This window comes from Hyaena hyaena, unplaced genomic scaffold, assembly GCF_003009895.1.
Source record: "Hyaena hyaena isolate Hyena2069 unplaced genomic scaffold, ASM300989v1 scaffold_5, whole genome shotgun sequence".
Lineage (NCBI taxonomy): Eukaryota > Metazoa > Chordata > Mammalia > Carnivora > Hyaenidae > Hyaena > Hyaena hyaena.
Genome location: NW_024080637.1, coordinates 2,564,985 through 2,580,973, shown reverse-complemented (window position 1 = coordinate 2,580,973; position 15,989 = coordinate 2,564,985). Strand labels below are relative to the sequence as shown.

The 15,989-nt window shown below is 37.1% G+C and overlaps 1 protein-coding gene across 6 annotated transcripts in view; it reads right to left on the bottom strand.

The window, feature by feature from the left end:
* MYSM1 (Myb like, SWIRM and MPN domains 1) overlaps positions 1–15,680 on the bottom strand; it is a 37,740-nt gene extending 22,060 nt beyond the window's left edge. For 4 of the 6 annotated variants that reach the window (XM_039238215.1, XM_039238223.1, XM_039238189.1 and 1 more), the window contains exons 1-8: positions 15,591–15,680; positions 11,175–11,250; positions 9,542–9,612; positions 7,428–7,505; positions 7,312–7,335; positions 6,149–6,227; positions 2,915–3,013; positions 403–1,175 (exon numbers count right to left, since the gene is read on the bottom strand). In XM_039238215.1, the coding sequence (XP_039094146.1) occupies positions 403–1,175; positions 2,915–3,013; positions 6,149–6,227; positions 7,312–7,335; positions 7,428–7,505; positions 9,542–9,612; positions 11,175–11,250; positions 15,591–15,673 (1,283 nt within the window). In that variant the 5' untranslated portion in view covers positions 15,674–15,680. Of the gene's footprint in view, positions 1–402; positions 1,176–2,914; positions 3,014–6,148; positions 6,691–7,311; positions 7,336–7,427; positions 7,506–9,541; positions 9,613–11,174; positions 11,251–15,590 lie in introns of those variants that run through there. The other 2 variants (XM_039238208.1, XM_039238231.1) reach the window with 2 other exon arrangements.
* Positions 15,681–15,989: the final 309 nt, after the last annotated feature.

Here is a 15,989-nt window from a genome sequence, read left to right as displayed (position 1 = left end):
ATGACACTATCCTTCTATCATCAAAATTTTCTCTTTGTACTTACAAGTACATGATAAACTAGGAAAGACATTCTCTTTTTCCAGTGCAGTTTTTTTCTAGATCTTCCTAACACTGTCCTAAGAAACTGCTTCTTAAAGCAAATTATCCCTTTTTTCCAGGACCAAATACTCTTAATGAACAGACAGATGGGTTGAAATAGCTATAGATAACAATATTTACCAAAGTTTTCAAGGAAAACTTCCTTATGAGAAATTTTAGTCTTGCCTATTAAAATATATTCATATGTTCAAGCTCTCTGCATCACTAGCAATGTAAATGACTAAAATCTCAATAGGCTTAATTAAAATATCCTAGAGTATCAGAAGTTTTAAAACAGTATCTAAAATATAATTCTTTCTTACCACTGATCCAAAATGTAATTCCTAATTTTCAAATAGCGTTCTGGTGTTTTAGCTTGGCGCCCCTCAAAAAACTCAGGAATTGCTTGTTTTTCTTCTTCTTGAATGGTATTTCTATCTATTTCTACTTCCTGCTCTGGTGGCTTAAGCTCCTCTTCCTCGTGGTTCTCCTCCTCCATTTGGCAGGAAGAATGAAAAAGCATTTCATCCTCACTCAGATCTTCCCGAACTTCACAAAGCTCTGGAGAAGGCAGCGGTCTGGTATTGTCTATTACTCCATTTCCATCATGTTTTTCACAGTTTTTCATCAGTTTATTACATTTCTGATCATTTAATTCAACTGGTTTTTTGTCACTAGTGCTCTGTTTTTCAGTCCAAAATGTAATTCCTGAGCTTGAAAGTACTTCCATCTCACCCTGCTTTGTATTCTGAAAATATTCCTTGGAAGATTTAGATCTGGAAACGTCCTGGTTCGGAGAAGCAATAAATTCTCCTTGACTGGCTTCATGACTTTCACTATTAGGAATGTTTAATAAGATACCATTGCTAGGATTTTGAGCGAGAGCTTGAGAAGTCACCTCATCTGCCTCATCTGTAATGTCTACTTCTTCATCATCAGATAACTTTTCAATTTTTACAGCATTCAAGTTGGGATCAGCACGTCCCCTTAAGCCTGATGGAGTCCATGCCTCTGTGCCTTCATCTTCATTTTTAATCTGAAGATCACTGCTGCTCTTCTGATTTGGCATTTCCTTCTCTGGACCATCTAATTTTACCTTATTAAAAATCAAGATAAAATCCTCATATTAACATTAAAAAATGTAACCACTGGCACATATAGAATAAATACATTATTAAACTGAGTACACATTAAGGGTATATTATACCTTTACTGTGCTTTCCTTCTAAGGAATTACAACTGCATTTTAAATGTAGAATATCATCGTTTCAAAATTCCATAAATAACTCATTTTTGGTCTGGTGATTTTTATTAATCAAATAATCATGACCTATATACAACTACTACTTGTTTTTCCATTTTAAGTTTAAAACAGGAATCTGGTGCAGATGAGCCACAAAGAATGAACCAAAAACTTACATACTCAGGGATTCTGAATTTTCAATGGCTTATTACTTAGAATGTCAGATACCTCCACTGATCTTTTTTTTATCATGCTGAAGAGCTCATTATTTAAAGGCATCTATGTCACGTATCTTTATTTAGTAAATTGAAGGTAATCACAGAGTAATAGAAACAACTATTTTTCAAAGGTTCATTTAATATAGTTCCAACATTATATAGTTTATAATTGAAGGCATGGAATTATCTTACATATCTGCTGTTATAGACATAAATATCTCCTCAGGGAAAAGAAAATGATTGTCAATGAATACAAATGATATGAAATAAAATCTTTACATAAACAGTTTCTGAAAAATCCTGTACATGATGACATTCCCAAGGACGACAGCTCCTAAAAGAGCTTACTTATTGATCCTATATCACACTAGAATCCCAGGAGTCAGTAGTCGAGCTTAACTGGCTTACTATGTAAAGAACAAAAGCGTTGGAGGAAGAAGAAGAGAGTGGACATATAGCCTGGCATAGCTTTTAACAACTTTGCTATTAGTCCAAATCTCCAGTTTTTACCTTAAAATTCAGATAAAATTTTGTATAATACTTCATAACATATTAATGTCTCTTTTAGCATCCTTTCACCCCAAATCTTTCAGTAAGAGTAACACTACAAGATGTTCTCCATGTTTGAGTCTGAGAAGCACAAGAGTACAAATAACCAAGTTAATCTTTATTCTCTTCCATAATACCTTAACCATGGTGGGCTGCTCTGTAAATGCTTTTGTTTGGTTAAAGAGGGAGCACATGACTGATGTGTAACAAATCCATTCCATTGCTTACTTCCTATGCTCAAATGACACTCAGATAAATCTTGTGTACAGGGTAAAACCTATTATTTGCATTAAAAGAAAACAGGAAATTTCATTTAAGACCCTTTCGAATTCTATCTAATTGTGTTCCCATAACTCAAGCAGATGACATATTAAAATTTTCTAAATATCACAACTACACAGTAAAATATAGCATAGATCACTTGAAAGAGTAAGGCACTAGACCATAACACTATAACTTACTGAAGTTTTCAGATAATTTTTCATAAAAATTATAAAAGTTTCACTGCTATTAAATAGATTTTGGCATCATGTTAGTATTTACGGCTCCTAAGTTCTAATCACTCTTAAAAGCTACAATGCAGCAAAATCTTTAAAATTTTCCAGGAAACAATGACCTCAAATAGCAATACTCCAGAAACTGAAGATATGCTTTCAGATCTTCAAAGATAAACATACGTTAAGTACTTTATGAATATAAAATACTTGTATTACAAAAACTTTGGACATTGACTTTAATGCCTCAATTAAAGAACTACTTTAAAATTTGCTTACTAATTTCTACTGCAAATATTATTACTGACTAGGATATCTTTAGCCTGCTTACCTTATTTTTAAAGTACTGCCTGGCATAACTCTTAACTTGTAAAACAGTGCGACTTCCAATTAGCTTTGCAATTTTGGTCCACCTTCGGCCAAATTTAGCCTAAGTTATCAAAATGGAAAAGAAATTTATTTTGATTAACTTGATAATATTCCAAGTAACCATCGCATTAAACCAAAAACACCTAAAAGAACAACCCATTTTTATTTATTTTCTAAGGCACACAATCAAGTCTGATATATAGCTAAGACTCTTAAAATCACTGGAATCTAGACCTGAAAACTGACCAAAATGATGGAGAAATTAGTTTTTACCGCTACTGAAATGAAGATGCACCACTTATGTATTCCTAACAATATGTATTCATATTGCACATTAGGAGGTTCCCAATCTAAAAAAATGCCTCAAAAAAGGCAGGTTACGTTTCCCATTTACAGAATCAACCGATTATGTTCTAACACTGATTTCAAAATACCTTTTGTTTTTTACCCGGATCCATGTGTTAACAGTACCCATTACCTGTCCCATAGTTCTTTCACTCTACACAGTACTGCAATAAACAGACTTACAAGAACGAATCACACATGACAGGACCTGCAACCAACAGCTCCCTGTAGCCCTGTCCCGTGAAAGGCTGTGTGCCTGATGACAGTGAAACTGTGGTGGGGAAGAAATGAGACCCAAAGGGAGATCTGGAATTTTCTGAAGATAGAAAGGAATGTAATATTTTTTAAAACTAGATTTGGTGTTCTAATTTTTTTAAGTTTATTTATTTACTTTGAGAGACAGAGAGTCCAAGCGGGGGAGGGGCAGACAGAGAGGGAGCATCCCAAGCCGGTTCTGCACTGACACAGGGCTTAAACTCATGAACCACGTGAGATCATGACACGAGGCGAAACCAAAAGTCACAAGCTTAAAACCAACTGAGCCACTAAGATGCCCCTAGGAATGCAATCTAATTTTAAAGCTAAAAGGAATTTTTAAGTGTCAACTCTATTACTTGATACATAAATCTTCACAACAGCTCTACAACTCAGGTAAGCTGATCCCAGGGCCAGATTTACAGGTCAGGTTATGACATGTACAGGTCATGACCTACAGTGGCAAGTCATCTTTAAGACCTGACCCAAATGATAAACTGATTATAGATTTATTTCTGATATTCATGAGAAAATCTGACACACGAACAATTTTTTATAACTGAAAGCACTTTGTGGGCCCTGGTAGCTTGGTCAGTTAAGATTCTGACTCTTGATTTCAGTTCAGGTCATGATCTCAGGTTCATGAATTCAAACCCCACATCAGGCTCTGTGCTGACAGTGCAAAGTGTGCTTAGGATTCTCTTTACCTCTCTCTACGTTCCCCCCACCCCCAAATAAATAAATAAACTTAAAAAAAAAACCCTCAAAGTACTTCTAAGATAATTCCTACTATCAATTAAGTAATTAACAATTATCTTAAATAATCTTGTTCTTATCTAACACCTAGCTGAGGTCAACTTACTGAAAAATTAGTTATATTTATTGTGGGATGAAGGCAAATGAATAACTTCATAGCATGGAACACTTTTGGACACAGCAAAGATCTGGACAATTAGGACTGTAGGAGCTTAGGCCTTATGAAAAGTGGAGAGGGTGCACTAACAAGGGGAACAAAGAAAAAACTCACCAATTTCAAAATAGGGCAAAGAGACAGCTCTATGCCCCAGAAAGGGAAAGAAAAATCTTCCTTCATCATTCAGTACCACATAATTCCCTTCTCTAAAGCCTGACAGAATTCAGTGTATAAACAAACTATATCAAGAGATTAAAATACAACCAATAGTTCCATTTAGTTTTGTGGGAAAAAATTCTAAGTTTAAAATATCTTATGTATATAGGTAGACACCTACATACGTATGTAAATAAATATGTATTTGCTTATATAGGGACAAGGTATCTCCGGAAGCATACACAAAGAACAGAGGACAATGGTTACCTCTGGCAAAGAGAACTGGAGGGAGAGATAGAAGCGATAAGGAGACTTAACACCCTATTAACTTTAGATACCCTTTGAATTTTGAGTCATGCAGATGTAGCCCCTGTCATTACCACCAGGGTCAACAGTAATCTAAAAATTCACAACCCATTATTGTGTATACATGTACACGTACACACACACACACACACACACACACACACACACACAGTCTTCAGTAAGGGGCAAAACACCAAAAGCAGTCAGCAATCTTACATAAGTAACTAGTTAATTAAAGTTCAGTTATAAAAATGATAATCATGCAACACAATGAAATACCAATATAAAAATCATCAACAGTACAGGATAAAAAAACCTCAAGATAAAACCTTCAAGATAGTTTATTTATTTATACAAAGATATCACAGAATATATAGATGTCATGGTGATAACTGTAAAAATACAAATACATTTTATTTCCCACCATCTGTAGAAATGTTAACAATGACATTTCAATTTGAATTCATAAATCTCACATAAATATTACATAAATATCCTACATATAAATATATATAATTTCAAAATTAGCATAACATTGGGTGACGTGTACCTTAAAAGAAAAAGATACAACCTACTCTTAATAGTTAGAAAAAAATTTCCAAATATTTTCTTAGAAGTTTCTTTATATTAATAGAATTTTCAGAATTAGAAACTGGCATACATTTTTTTTTCTATTATGTAACTTGTGGACACTTAAATAGATCTCAGTGAAACATTCGTGCAAAAGAAATGTTTCTGTCTTCCACTAGATCCACTAAAAAAATATTCAGACTGTGCGCACAATGCCAAATTATCTGAATAAAAAAGAACTAAGCTGATTATGCAGACAGTTCCAAATAATATGTTTTTTTGTTTTTCTGGTTTCTCCCCCAAGAGAAAACAGCAGATAACTAAATAATTGTTCCTTTTAATCCAGGTAGTTAGTGTCATGTATACAGACAGAGCTCAATTTCTTGGGTTTTATTAATACCAAAAAGGGGGGGAGGCGGAGAGAATGAAAACTATCTACAATACTGACCCAAATCTATTTTAATATTTTAGTAACTTAGGCACGAGTTAAAAGGAATTCTCGCATGGTATTCTACAAACATCACCACTACAGAAAGACTAAAGATGTGATCATTAAAAAGAAATTTCTGGTCTCTGTGAATTAACCTTATAATTCTATTAATATTGGCTTCTAGAATTATTTTACTATGAATTAAAAATTGCACTATTTACCAGCCCTTGTTCAAACAGCTCTTTTTCTTCTATCGTCCACTTTACTGAGTAACTGGCTGGTTTTGTAGGAGAGTGTGCCCTGAAGGGAAAAAAAGGAATTGCAAAAAAAAAGTCTGAAATGGAACATTCCATATTTATGCAGCTAAAGGTTACACAGATAGCCATAGGCTAAATTCAATACTGTGTCTAAGAGTAAAAAGAAGAAGAAAAACAAGGCTGCAGCCTCTACCTGGGGGCAGATTTACCCTGTCTCGTAAACTTCTCTAGCCCAGGATAGGAGCCTCAAAACACATAATCCTTGGGTCTGAGTGAAGATAACACTAAAAGACATCAAAGGAAGTCAATGTGATAGCCAACAAACAGGCTTCCTTACACTGGACACAAAGCAGCAGACATTAATACATTTCCAAATCCTGAAAGGTATAGGAGTGTTTAAATAGGCTCCAGAAATATTATCTCTTTGATTCTTCCATGTAAATCTATGTAAATATCGAGCAAGAAGAAATTGTGGCATTATGTTTATTACTTCTGAAATGCAGTTCCTTAAGAAATTAAAAATAAAAAAGTGATGAAGCTCATTAACTTAATTCAAGCAAACCATTAATCTTCATTAACTTCTTTGTTTTTATTCAGCAAAATGCAAAAGCCAAAGTCTGCTCAGTGCTCAAAACCTTGGAAATTTTAAATCTATCCTTCTAAGTCTACCCTTTGAAGGACCATTAACGTGAAAGTTTGTAAACAATAACATGAAATTTTCTTCAATTATAGGTAAAGAATATAAAATAGTTAATACTTAATTTTTTAGATAATTTTTGAAGGCCACAAATTCAAATTAAAGTTTTGTTTGAAATGAGTGAAAATTAACTGACAGGGCAATAGAAATCAAGCCAATTCCTAATACATTAGCAGCTTTAAAGTTATTTCCCCACAAGTCCCTAAGAAACCATCTTTTCCATAACCTAATGGAATTGCTTATGTAGGGCCATAAAAGAAATTCTGACGTATAAATAACATTATAAAATTATCTTGTGGCATTCCAATATCTGTATAAGAAATTTTGATTTTATATTTTTGTACAACCCAAGGTCAAGAGTTTTTCCACAGGCTATAATTTTTATTTAATTCTCCTATAATTTTAAAATGTAAAACATATAAGTACATACATGATTTTTGCTGTTTTCTGTAGACTGCACCACATGAAAAAGAAAACAAGGGAGCTTGTGAGCAAGTTTTTAAAAATATAGTTCATAATTTTAAGAGTATTAAAAATTGATTTTACCTCTTCAGGTATTTTTTATCATCATCCTTTTGATCAAGCCAGAAATTTTCTGGAAGTGATTTTTTAGATAAGTAATACCTGTGTTATTATTAAAGAAACTTTTCATTTTTTATTTATTTAAAAAAATTTTTTAATGTTTACTTTTGAAAGACAGAGAGAGACAGAGACAGAGTGCAAGCAGGGGAGGGGCAGAGAGAGGGAGTCACAGACTCTGAAGCAGGATCCAGGCTCTGAGCCATCAGCACAGAGCCCCATGTGGTGCTCGAACCCACAAACTGCAAGATCATAACCTTAGTCAGATGCTTAACTACCTAGAGCCACCCAGGTGCCCCAAGAAACTTTTTAAACAATAATAAAATCATGTGATTTTTATAGTGACTTATATTAAGTAGGCACTCATTATCATGGAAATCACACTTGAACCTGGCTAAATCAATTCTTCTTAAAATCCTTTCAGGTCTGCAAAATTACGATGAAAATATTTATACCTCACAAGGGTGTTATATGGATTACATATTACATGTGAAATCACATAATCACAAAACCTGTGCTACAAAAAAATTAGCTTCTCCTATATTCCCTCTTAGAAGTGGCTAAGAGAAGAAAGTAGACTTAAATGTTTCATTTAAATAATTCTTAAAGCATATGGGAAAATTAATGGATGAATCTGCCTGGTTGGCCAGGATTAACTGGGGAGTATGGTTTCATAGTTCTAAAGAAAACAAAATTCAGGGTTGTTCTCTACCTTAATAAAAATAACTTAGGTCAACTCTACTAGGGAGCCTCCCTCTCAAACTTCTTAAAACTGGCCCACTGTAATCCTTTTAGATTAGTCCGAGGTGTTCTTCCCTTGAAAAATACAGACTATGTACCTTGTATGTCAGGAACTATGCTAGGTACTAGGAGCTGAGGACAAAGCTACAAGAAAACATCCCTGTCCTCTGAAAGTTCACAGAGTTTTGACTCTCATTATTTCTGTTTCCCAATCTAGAAGTGAGCCAATGACCACTTAAGTATTCACTAATTGAGAATTGCACTGTCCAATACATTTGGCAATAGCCACATGTAAACAAAGACTGTAAAATATCTCAATAATGTTTTTCTATTGATTAAATGTTGAAATATTATCTTATATATACTAGATTAAATCAAATATCTTAATAAAATTAATTTCACCTGATCTATATGTGGCTACTAGAAAATATTAAATGATATACGTGCCTTGCACTATTTTTCTATTGAAAAGCAACGATCTAGGCTATAGCTGTGATGTTGGGGAAGAGAATAAGAAAGTCTAAAAGGAATTAATCTAGGATAATTAAAGCTACATAGACACTCTGAAATCAACATAGCAATAACTTAATAAAGGGAACAGAGAAAGTTCTGGCTTAAGAAGGAAGTAGATATCCATAAAACACAGATGAGAGAGTTAAAAATAAACCACTATTTATTAGACTATCATTAATAATCTTTAAAAATCATAAAATCAGAAATCATTTTGTTCAACCCTTTCATTTTACATATAAGAAAACAGAGTCCCAAAGAAGTTAAATTGCCATCATCAAATTTAAACGAGGATAAGAAGCTAGTAGTTAAACTGTGGGTAAAGATCTACGGTTATAGATTTTTTCTGAGGGGAAAAAAGTCTTCAACCTGCAGTATTTGTTTTGTGCTTTTTTACCTAGATTCCTCCCACATAATACCTGTAATTTGATGGCATAAGAACTTTTACATATTCTAGTTCTGTGTCTCTGAGTAAATTACTGTCTCTAGGTTTCAGCTTCTATAACTGAAGATGGAGGCTCGGACTAATACTCTTGGACATGGTTCTAGCTGACATAAAACAGTCCACAAGTCCTACTCAACATTCAGATATTAAAAGAGTTGGTTGACAACAGAAACCCAAACATACTGAGTCAGAACTGACTCTGTAGTAAAACAGAACCAAAGGAATAAAATGTGACTTTCTGCCCAGGTAGGTAACACATTATGTAACTGCAGTCTGGGGCCAAACAAGATCCATCCAGTGGTAACAGAGATCTCTTTTGTAAGTCTTGCATTTATTGGTTTTTAACCCTGAAAGTTTTACTTTCCTCAAAATCATTAAAGGATACTCTTCTTCCAACAACATCTTCTCAATGACAGCTCTGTTCTCTTCACTGATAGTGGTATCCAGAGTCCAAGGCTATTAAAAAAGAATGTATTTTTCTTTTTATTTATGGTTTTTGAAATTATCTTCTATGTTTTGTTAAACAAAATACATGATACAAGGATTACAAATAATAAAGCTACCATTTACTAAGCACAGACATATCTCTGATTCCCTGTGAGGTAGGTGTTATTCCTTCCCTGATGCATCCATAGCCCCGCTAGCGTCTCAAGTGGAACAGCAGAGGGCTGGTACACACAATTGCTGGATTCCAAGGCTCAGGCTCCTACGCACCACGAAGTCACAACGGCTATCATGTATGAGGAGTTATCAGGTAGCAAGCATGTTGCTAGATATTTCACCTATTTCCAAAACGCACTACACTTCTTTTTTCCCTTAAGTCACAATCTCTCCTTAAATGATCATACTCATTGTCAACTCTCAAAAGTTAAAAATTTTCAACTCAGGTCTCTTATTCAGGCTCCATATAGACTGTTATATCTAACTGTCCACTCAAAATGTCCACTCAGATACCTAGCAGCCTTCTCAACATTAACATATTCAAAACTCACTAACACTTACCTTCCCCTGCTTCTCCCGTGTTCCCGATTTTGTACACAGCACCATTAGTCACCTAGTTATTCAACCTTGAAACTTAGGAATCATTCTGGACTTCTCCCTTTTTTCTCAAATCCCCTATCCAACCTACCAAGCAGTTCTATGTCCAAAATATAATTAAAATCTGATACTTGTACCACAACCTCAGGCCATACCGCCACCAACTCTTGCTACTCTTGCTTAGATTATTGCAAATGTTTCCCTCCTGGTCTGTTTGATGCTACTCTTGCTTCATACAAACACGACAGAGCTCTGGTCTGCCTCTCCAACCTCATCACAGCTGCTACTCCCCCCGTTCCCACTATATTCTAGACACTGGCTTTCAAAAGGAGCCTTTGTGCTGCTATTCCTTCGGCCTAGAATGTTTTTCCTCAAAACATCTCCTCATGTTTTCCTCATGTATCTACTCCTCTCTGTTACTTGTCAACTTAACTGTCACCTTCTCAGTTTTCCTCAATGACACCTTCATCTAAAATAGGCTCCCTCCCCGTTACTCTCAGCCAGCGTCTTAGGTTCTGTATGGTCTATAATTAATTAGCCTACTTATTTATCACCTGACTCCCTTTTTAGAACACAAGCTTCTTGTGAGCAAGATTATACCTCAATTATAGCTGTATCCCTGAACCTGGCCTAGTGGCACACAGTAAGTACTCAATAAATAAGTGCTAAATGAAAAAAATGAGCCTTGCAATGATCTCCATCTTTTAGAAAAAACTGGAGTTCAAAAATCTGATAAGTGGTAGCTCAAGGAGATAATACCTAAGCTGGATCTAAATCTAGCTGGATCCAAAGCTGTTTCTCAACAGAACATTTTTCAAAGTCAAAAGAAGTAAGACCCAGACGCCCCTCTTTTACTTTTAAAGTAGGAAAAATGTTTCAGAATATTACCCCTACAACTGCTGAGAACCACTAAGTAAAAAAGAGGTACCTGAGCAAGGAGTAGTAGCTTAATGCACCTAATATTTTCATAAAATACTTACAATAAGACCATTCTCAGTTCTCCATGATGAATCAAGATAGTGATCTTGTAAAACAGATGTTGTATTTTCATCACTTCTGTAATAATTAAGAAAATGGGTTTAAAAAAAAAAAAAAGAAAATGGGTTAAAAAAAAAAGGGATATTATGCCAGTTAATGAATATAATTTACACAGCACAGTGACTGGTAGGGTATAGACGCTTTGCAAATATTTTGTTCCCTTCTTCCCTTAACAAACAGACTTACCCTGCAGAAATGCCTTCTCTACTTCTTTAGCCTGTCATATATACAATGGCTTTAAGTCACCCTATCTCAACCGCTAACCAGCAAGTCTGTTCACCTCTGTTTGCCAAGAGTAAACAACTTCATTGAGAAAACACCCCGCTGCAGCAACCACAACATGTTCTATGGCCATGAACTAACACTTCATTGTTCTTCTGATGCACTCGCATATGAATACAGGAATTCAACTTTACAATTAATTCTTTTAGTTATATCTAAGGTATAAGAGCCATCAACACCACCACGCTCAAAATGAAGAAACAAGACAGTAGATCGAAGAACCGAAATAGAAAAAAACTCACAGTAAAGAGAACAGAAAATGTGATGTTTCAGTAACAACTTATATAGTAAAAAAAATTAACCTGGGTTATCTGGGGGCTTTTCTACTTCCATGGGGGGTTAAACTTTGTTCATTCTCACTCCTGTCACCAAACTATTAAAAACTCTCTAAAGTCACATTGTTCACTTCTTATGCAAAAAAGCCAAAGAGTTAAATTTTGGAGGGCCCAATCTAGGATATAATTAAATTTAATATTTGCTTTTTTATGTCTTGAAGTTATAAAGTTTCCTAGAAAATTACCGACTTCTCCCAGACCTAATCTAGTGGTAAGAATTTTGTACCTTAGGATGCAAAACCTATCTACAGGTTTATACTTTTGAATCTTCAACCAGTTCTACAGTAGTTATAATAAATTGCAGGACTAATGGATTATGTACAATGAACTAACAGCAGTAATTTCTCTCCGCTGTTGATGGCAAAAAGGTTTTAAATCTGGTGTTAACTCTGATTTGGTAGAGGCTGTCAGGAATGCTAAACAAAGGATTCTGAGGCTTGTGTCAGCAGAAGGAAACCTCTGCATAAGGAGGTCTGCCAAGGGGGCAGGAGGTGGGACTAGTATCAAGTCAGGTTTAATGCAGATATCGTTTTACACAGTGTTCCTCAATAAGGATTAGCAACTTCTACACCTCTGGTGTATGCATCTGGACACCTACCTGAATTTCCACAGGTAGCATACATTAACATGTTTAAATCTTAGCTGAGAAATTCCACCCAAATCTACTACTCTTGCATTGTTCCCTATCTCAAAACATATCCATTGCCCTAGATGCCCAAGCCAGAAATCTGGGCCTGCCCTTATTTCCTCACAATGTATGCTCAATTTGTTGCCAACCTTGTGGCTTCCTCCCTTTTCAAATCCAGTCCTTCCACTATATTCACGCTGACCTCGAAGGTCCCATAGTTTCAGACCCACTTTTCCTGGGGAAGTGTACAAGATAAAGCTGACACTTTCCCTTAACTTTTTCCACATATCCCCATATGTAAGTTTTACTGTCTCTCACCCAATAAGTATGTTGGTTCTAGGAGAGCAAGGAGTTAGTCTGATAACTGCTATATACCTAGGCCTTGGCATATAAAAGGTGCTCAATCAACCTTTGTTGAATGATTGAATGAACAAGATAGGTAGAGCATGGATCACCCAGATCTGCAGGAGTAAAGGAATGAGGATTTTATCATAAAGCAAATTAGGGACTGAAGGAATAACATGATCAGATTCGGATGTAAGAAAGACTGATCTAACTTCAGTAAAGAATAGAAGGGGACCAAAAAGACAAATTAAGAGTGATTATATGAATACTGGAGAGGTGACAGTAATTTAGACCTAGGGAACAAGCAGTATAAACAGGAAGAAGTGGGTACACTTGAGAGGATACTTAGAATCAACAGACTCATAGCAAGTGATAGGACAGAAGAGGTGAAAGCAGAGAGGTAAGGAAAAGGGATAAAGTCTAGGTCTGTGCCTTGAATTACTAAGTGGATGGTGCCATTTACTGACCTAGGGAACTTGGAGAGCAGATGGCAGGTGTGGTGGGAAAAGTGTACATGCTGAAATTGAGGTGCTTATGGAACATCCAAAAACAGATCCAGAGAATCAGATAAATGGATCTAAAGCTCAGGAGTGATTTGGGTTGGTGACAGATTTAGGAAACATTAGCATATTTCAAGGTGGAACTTGAAATAGCTGTCATTTTTTTTTTTTATGGTCAAAAATGGTTGAACATCGGCAAAATTTTATACGTTCCAATCTACGAGAGAGAAATTTTAAGTCTTGAGAGATGGTATAACCAGGACTGTGTGGTTAGTGTTAGTTCTGTCTTATGACAAAACCCTTTGGAACACTGATTTAAAGGATACGCAGAAGAAAAGGAAGATGAAAATGAAAGGTAGAAGTGAAAGGGAAACCAAAGTTTCAATGCTACCTTCTAACTTTGGTAGCCAGTTTAGCAAGTACTTAAAAGTATGTTTTCAATTCATTCTCAAGGGTTCCACAACTGTTGTCATTAGCTGTAACTACATATTTCAAGGGGCACCATTCACACTACATTCCCTAAGATTGGAGCTCCAACCTCAGAGAACACCACTCAGCAGAATATAATGTTAATGACGCTCCTTGGAGTTGGGTAAGGCAATGGCTCTGACCATCAGGAACCAATAACTTTTGTAGTCCTGCTTGCATGAGTCTAAGATGATCAGAGATGTCACTAGCAGACCTAAGGCTCAAGCACACTAGAAAGAGAAAGGAAAGAAAAAGAGAAAGGGAGAGAAATTAAACATGATCCGAAAAATAAAGAACTTATGGTAAAGGGGTAGAGCCAATGCTGTCAGATATTTTGAATTTCCAAGGCCAACTCACTTTTCTCTGGACTGCAGATAGGCATCCCTGCTCACTTATCACAGAGACTTATTCTGAGAAATAAATTAAATCATCAATGCAAGAGCACCTGGTCAAGATTAACTTGGTCTACACAAATATGAACAAGTTATTTCATATTTAGTTTAATCGTTAAAAGGCTCCCTACTCATCTGCAGAATTTGCCTAAAGGTTTGGGAGAGAATGACTATATGAATTTAATTATTCCTCACATTGCTTTAGACTTGAGTAGAGTTTTAGACCCACTATCTTAACCCCTCATGGGCAAGGTTGGTACTATTCTCCATAACTTACAGAGGCCCTCCTATTAGGTATGACCATATGAAATTGCATTTTTAAAGTCAAAACTGGTCTAATATCGGCAATTCCACATGGTTCATTCAAACTAACACACTTCTAATGAGGTTGCATTTATAAGCAACATAACTGGCTGAGTTTAGAACGCAGGTCTTCTGATTCCCGACCTGTCTAGGCCTCTTCCCTTTCTAAAAGGTGACTGGGGAAGCACGTTTTAAAAATAGTGTGTATCAATTTCTTACTTGGAAAGCAAGCAGCCAAAAGGCTAGATCTCTCAAGCTGGAGGTTGCTGCTTAAAATCACATTGGCCTGGTCTGCAGGAATCTATATTAAATAAATAGTGACCCCTTCACTAGGTCCACACCAGTACCTTCCACGGGGAGACCGTGGAGAACAAAACATTTACATCGTTTGTACTGTATGCTAAAGGACATCCCATAATTACCTCATTTGATGTTCACAAGAACCGCATGAGGCACATACCACGACTGTCAGTTTACACATGAGCTGTCTGAAGCTCAAGCAAGTTAGATGCCTGGCCCAAGGTCACACTGCTAGTAACTGGCCAGGCCGGCCAAAGCTGGAGAACCCAAAGCTGTCCAACTCTAAAGTCCCTTCCCGTCCCTTTAAGTCAAACTGCCTCTCGGGAATTTTTTCACAACTAACCCCCCCGGAGGGATGAAACGACACGCCCAAGGTCACACAGCTTTCGGGCGGCGGAATAAGGCTTCTAGAGCTCAGGTCCCGCCCAGAGGCCGCCCTTGTTTTAGTTATGGTCCGGAAGGGGGCAAGTGGGCGGATACTGGCGAGATTCTGCGGTGGAGCTACCGGCACAAGGAATCTAACTGCTGCATAGAGTGCAATGGGCTAGGCGAAATCGGCGCCCTCGCAACATCCCGGCAAAAGGTTAAACAGCCATCCGACACTGGCCTCAGGTCTCCGCCCGCGGGGCTCAAGAGGGAGCTCACAGGCGGGATGGGCGCGGCGCCTGTCTGGCCGCTAGGAGACCCTGGCCCAGCTGATGGTCTTCCGTCCCCTGTTCCCTGCCGGACCTGCAGCCTTTCCAGGTTCCTCTCCTCGTACCCGCGCTCCTCCCCATCCCAGCGACATTCCATCTCCACGCCTCACCCTGGCTGTGCCGCGGCTGGCACCACGTCCCCTTCGATATCCACATCCGCCTCTTCAGCCGCCATGATGGGACCTAAACCCATCCGTGCTCCCGAGAGATCCCGCGAGAGGTGGAAGGATTGGGGGTGGGGCCTCGTGCGTCACGGGGCGGAGTTGAAGCCTCGTCCAGCCCCTTCCGCGCAGGGCGGCGGGGCCTCCAGAAAAAAGGGGGTTATAGCGGTGTGCGTTTTGGTTCTTCCGCCGTGTAAAGGCCTTGGGAAGCAGCTGAGGCCTGGGCTTTGAAGAGATTGTGCTGTCGGACAAATTCTTGGCTCCTCACTTCTCTCATTGGTAAAATGGAAATAATAGTAAATATCTATCTAGAGTGCTGAAAAGGTCAAACCAGACCTGCATTGAACA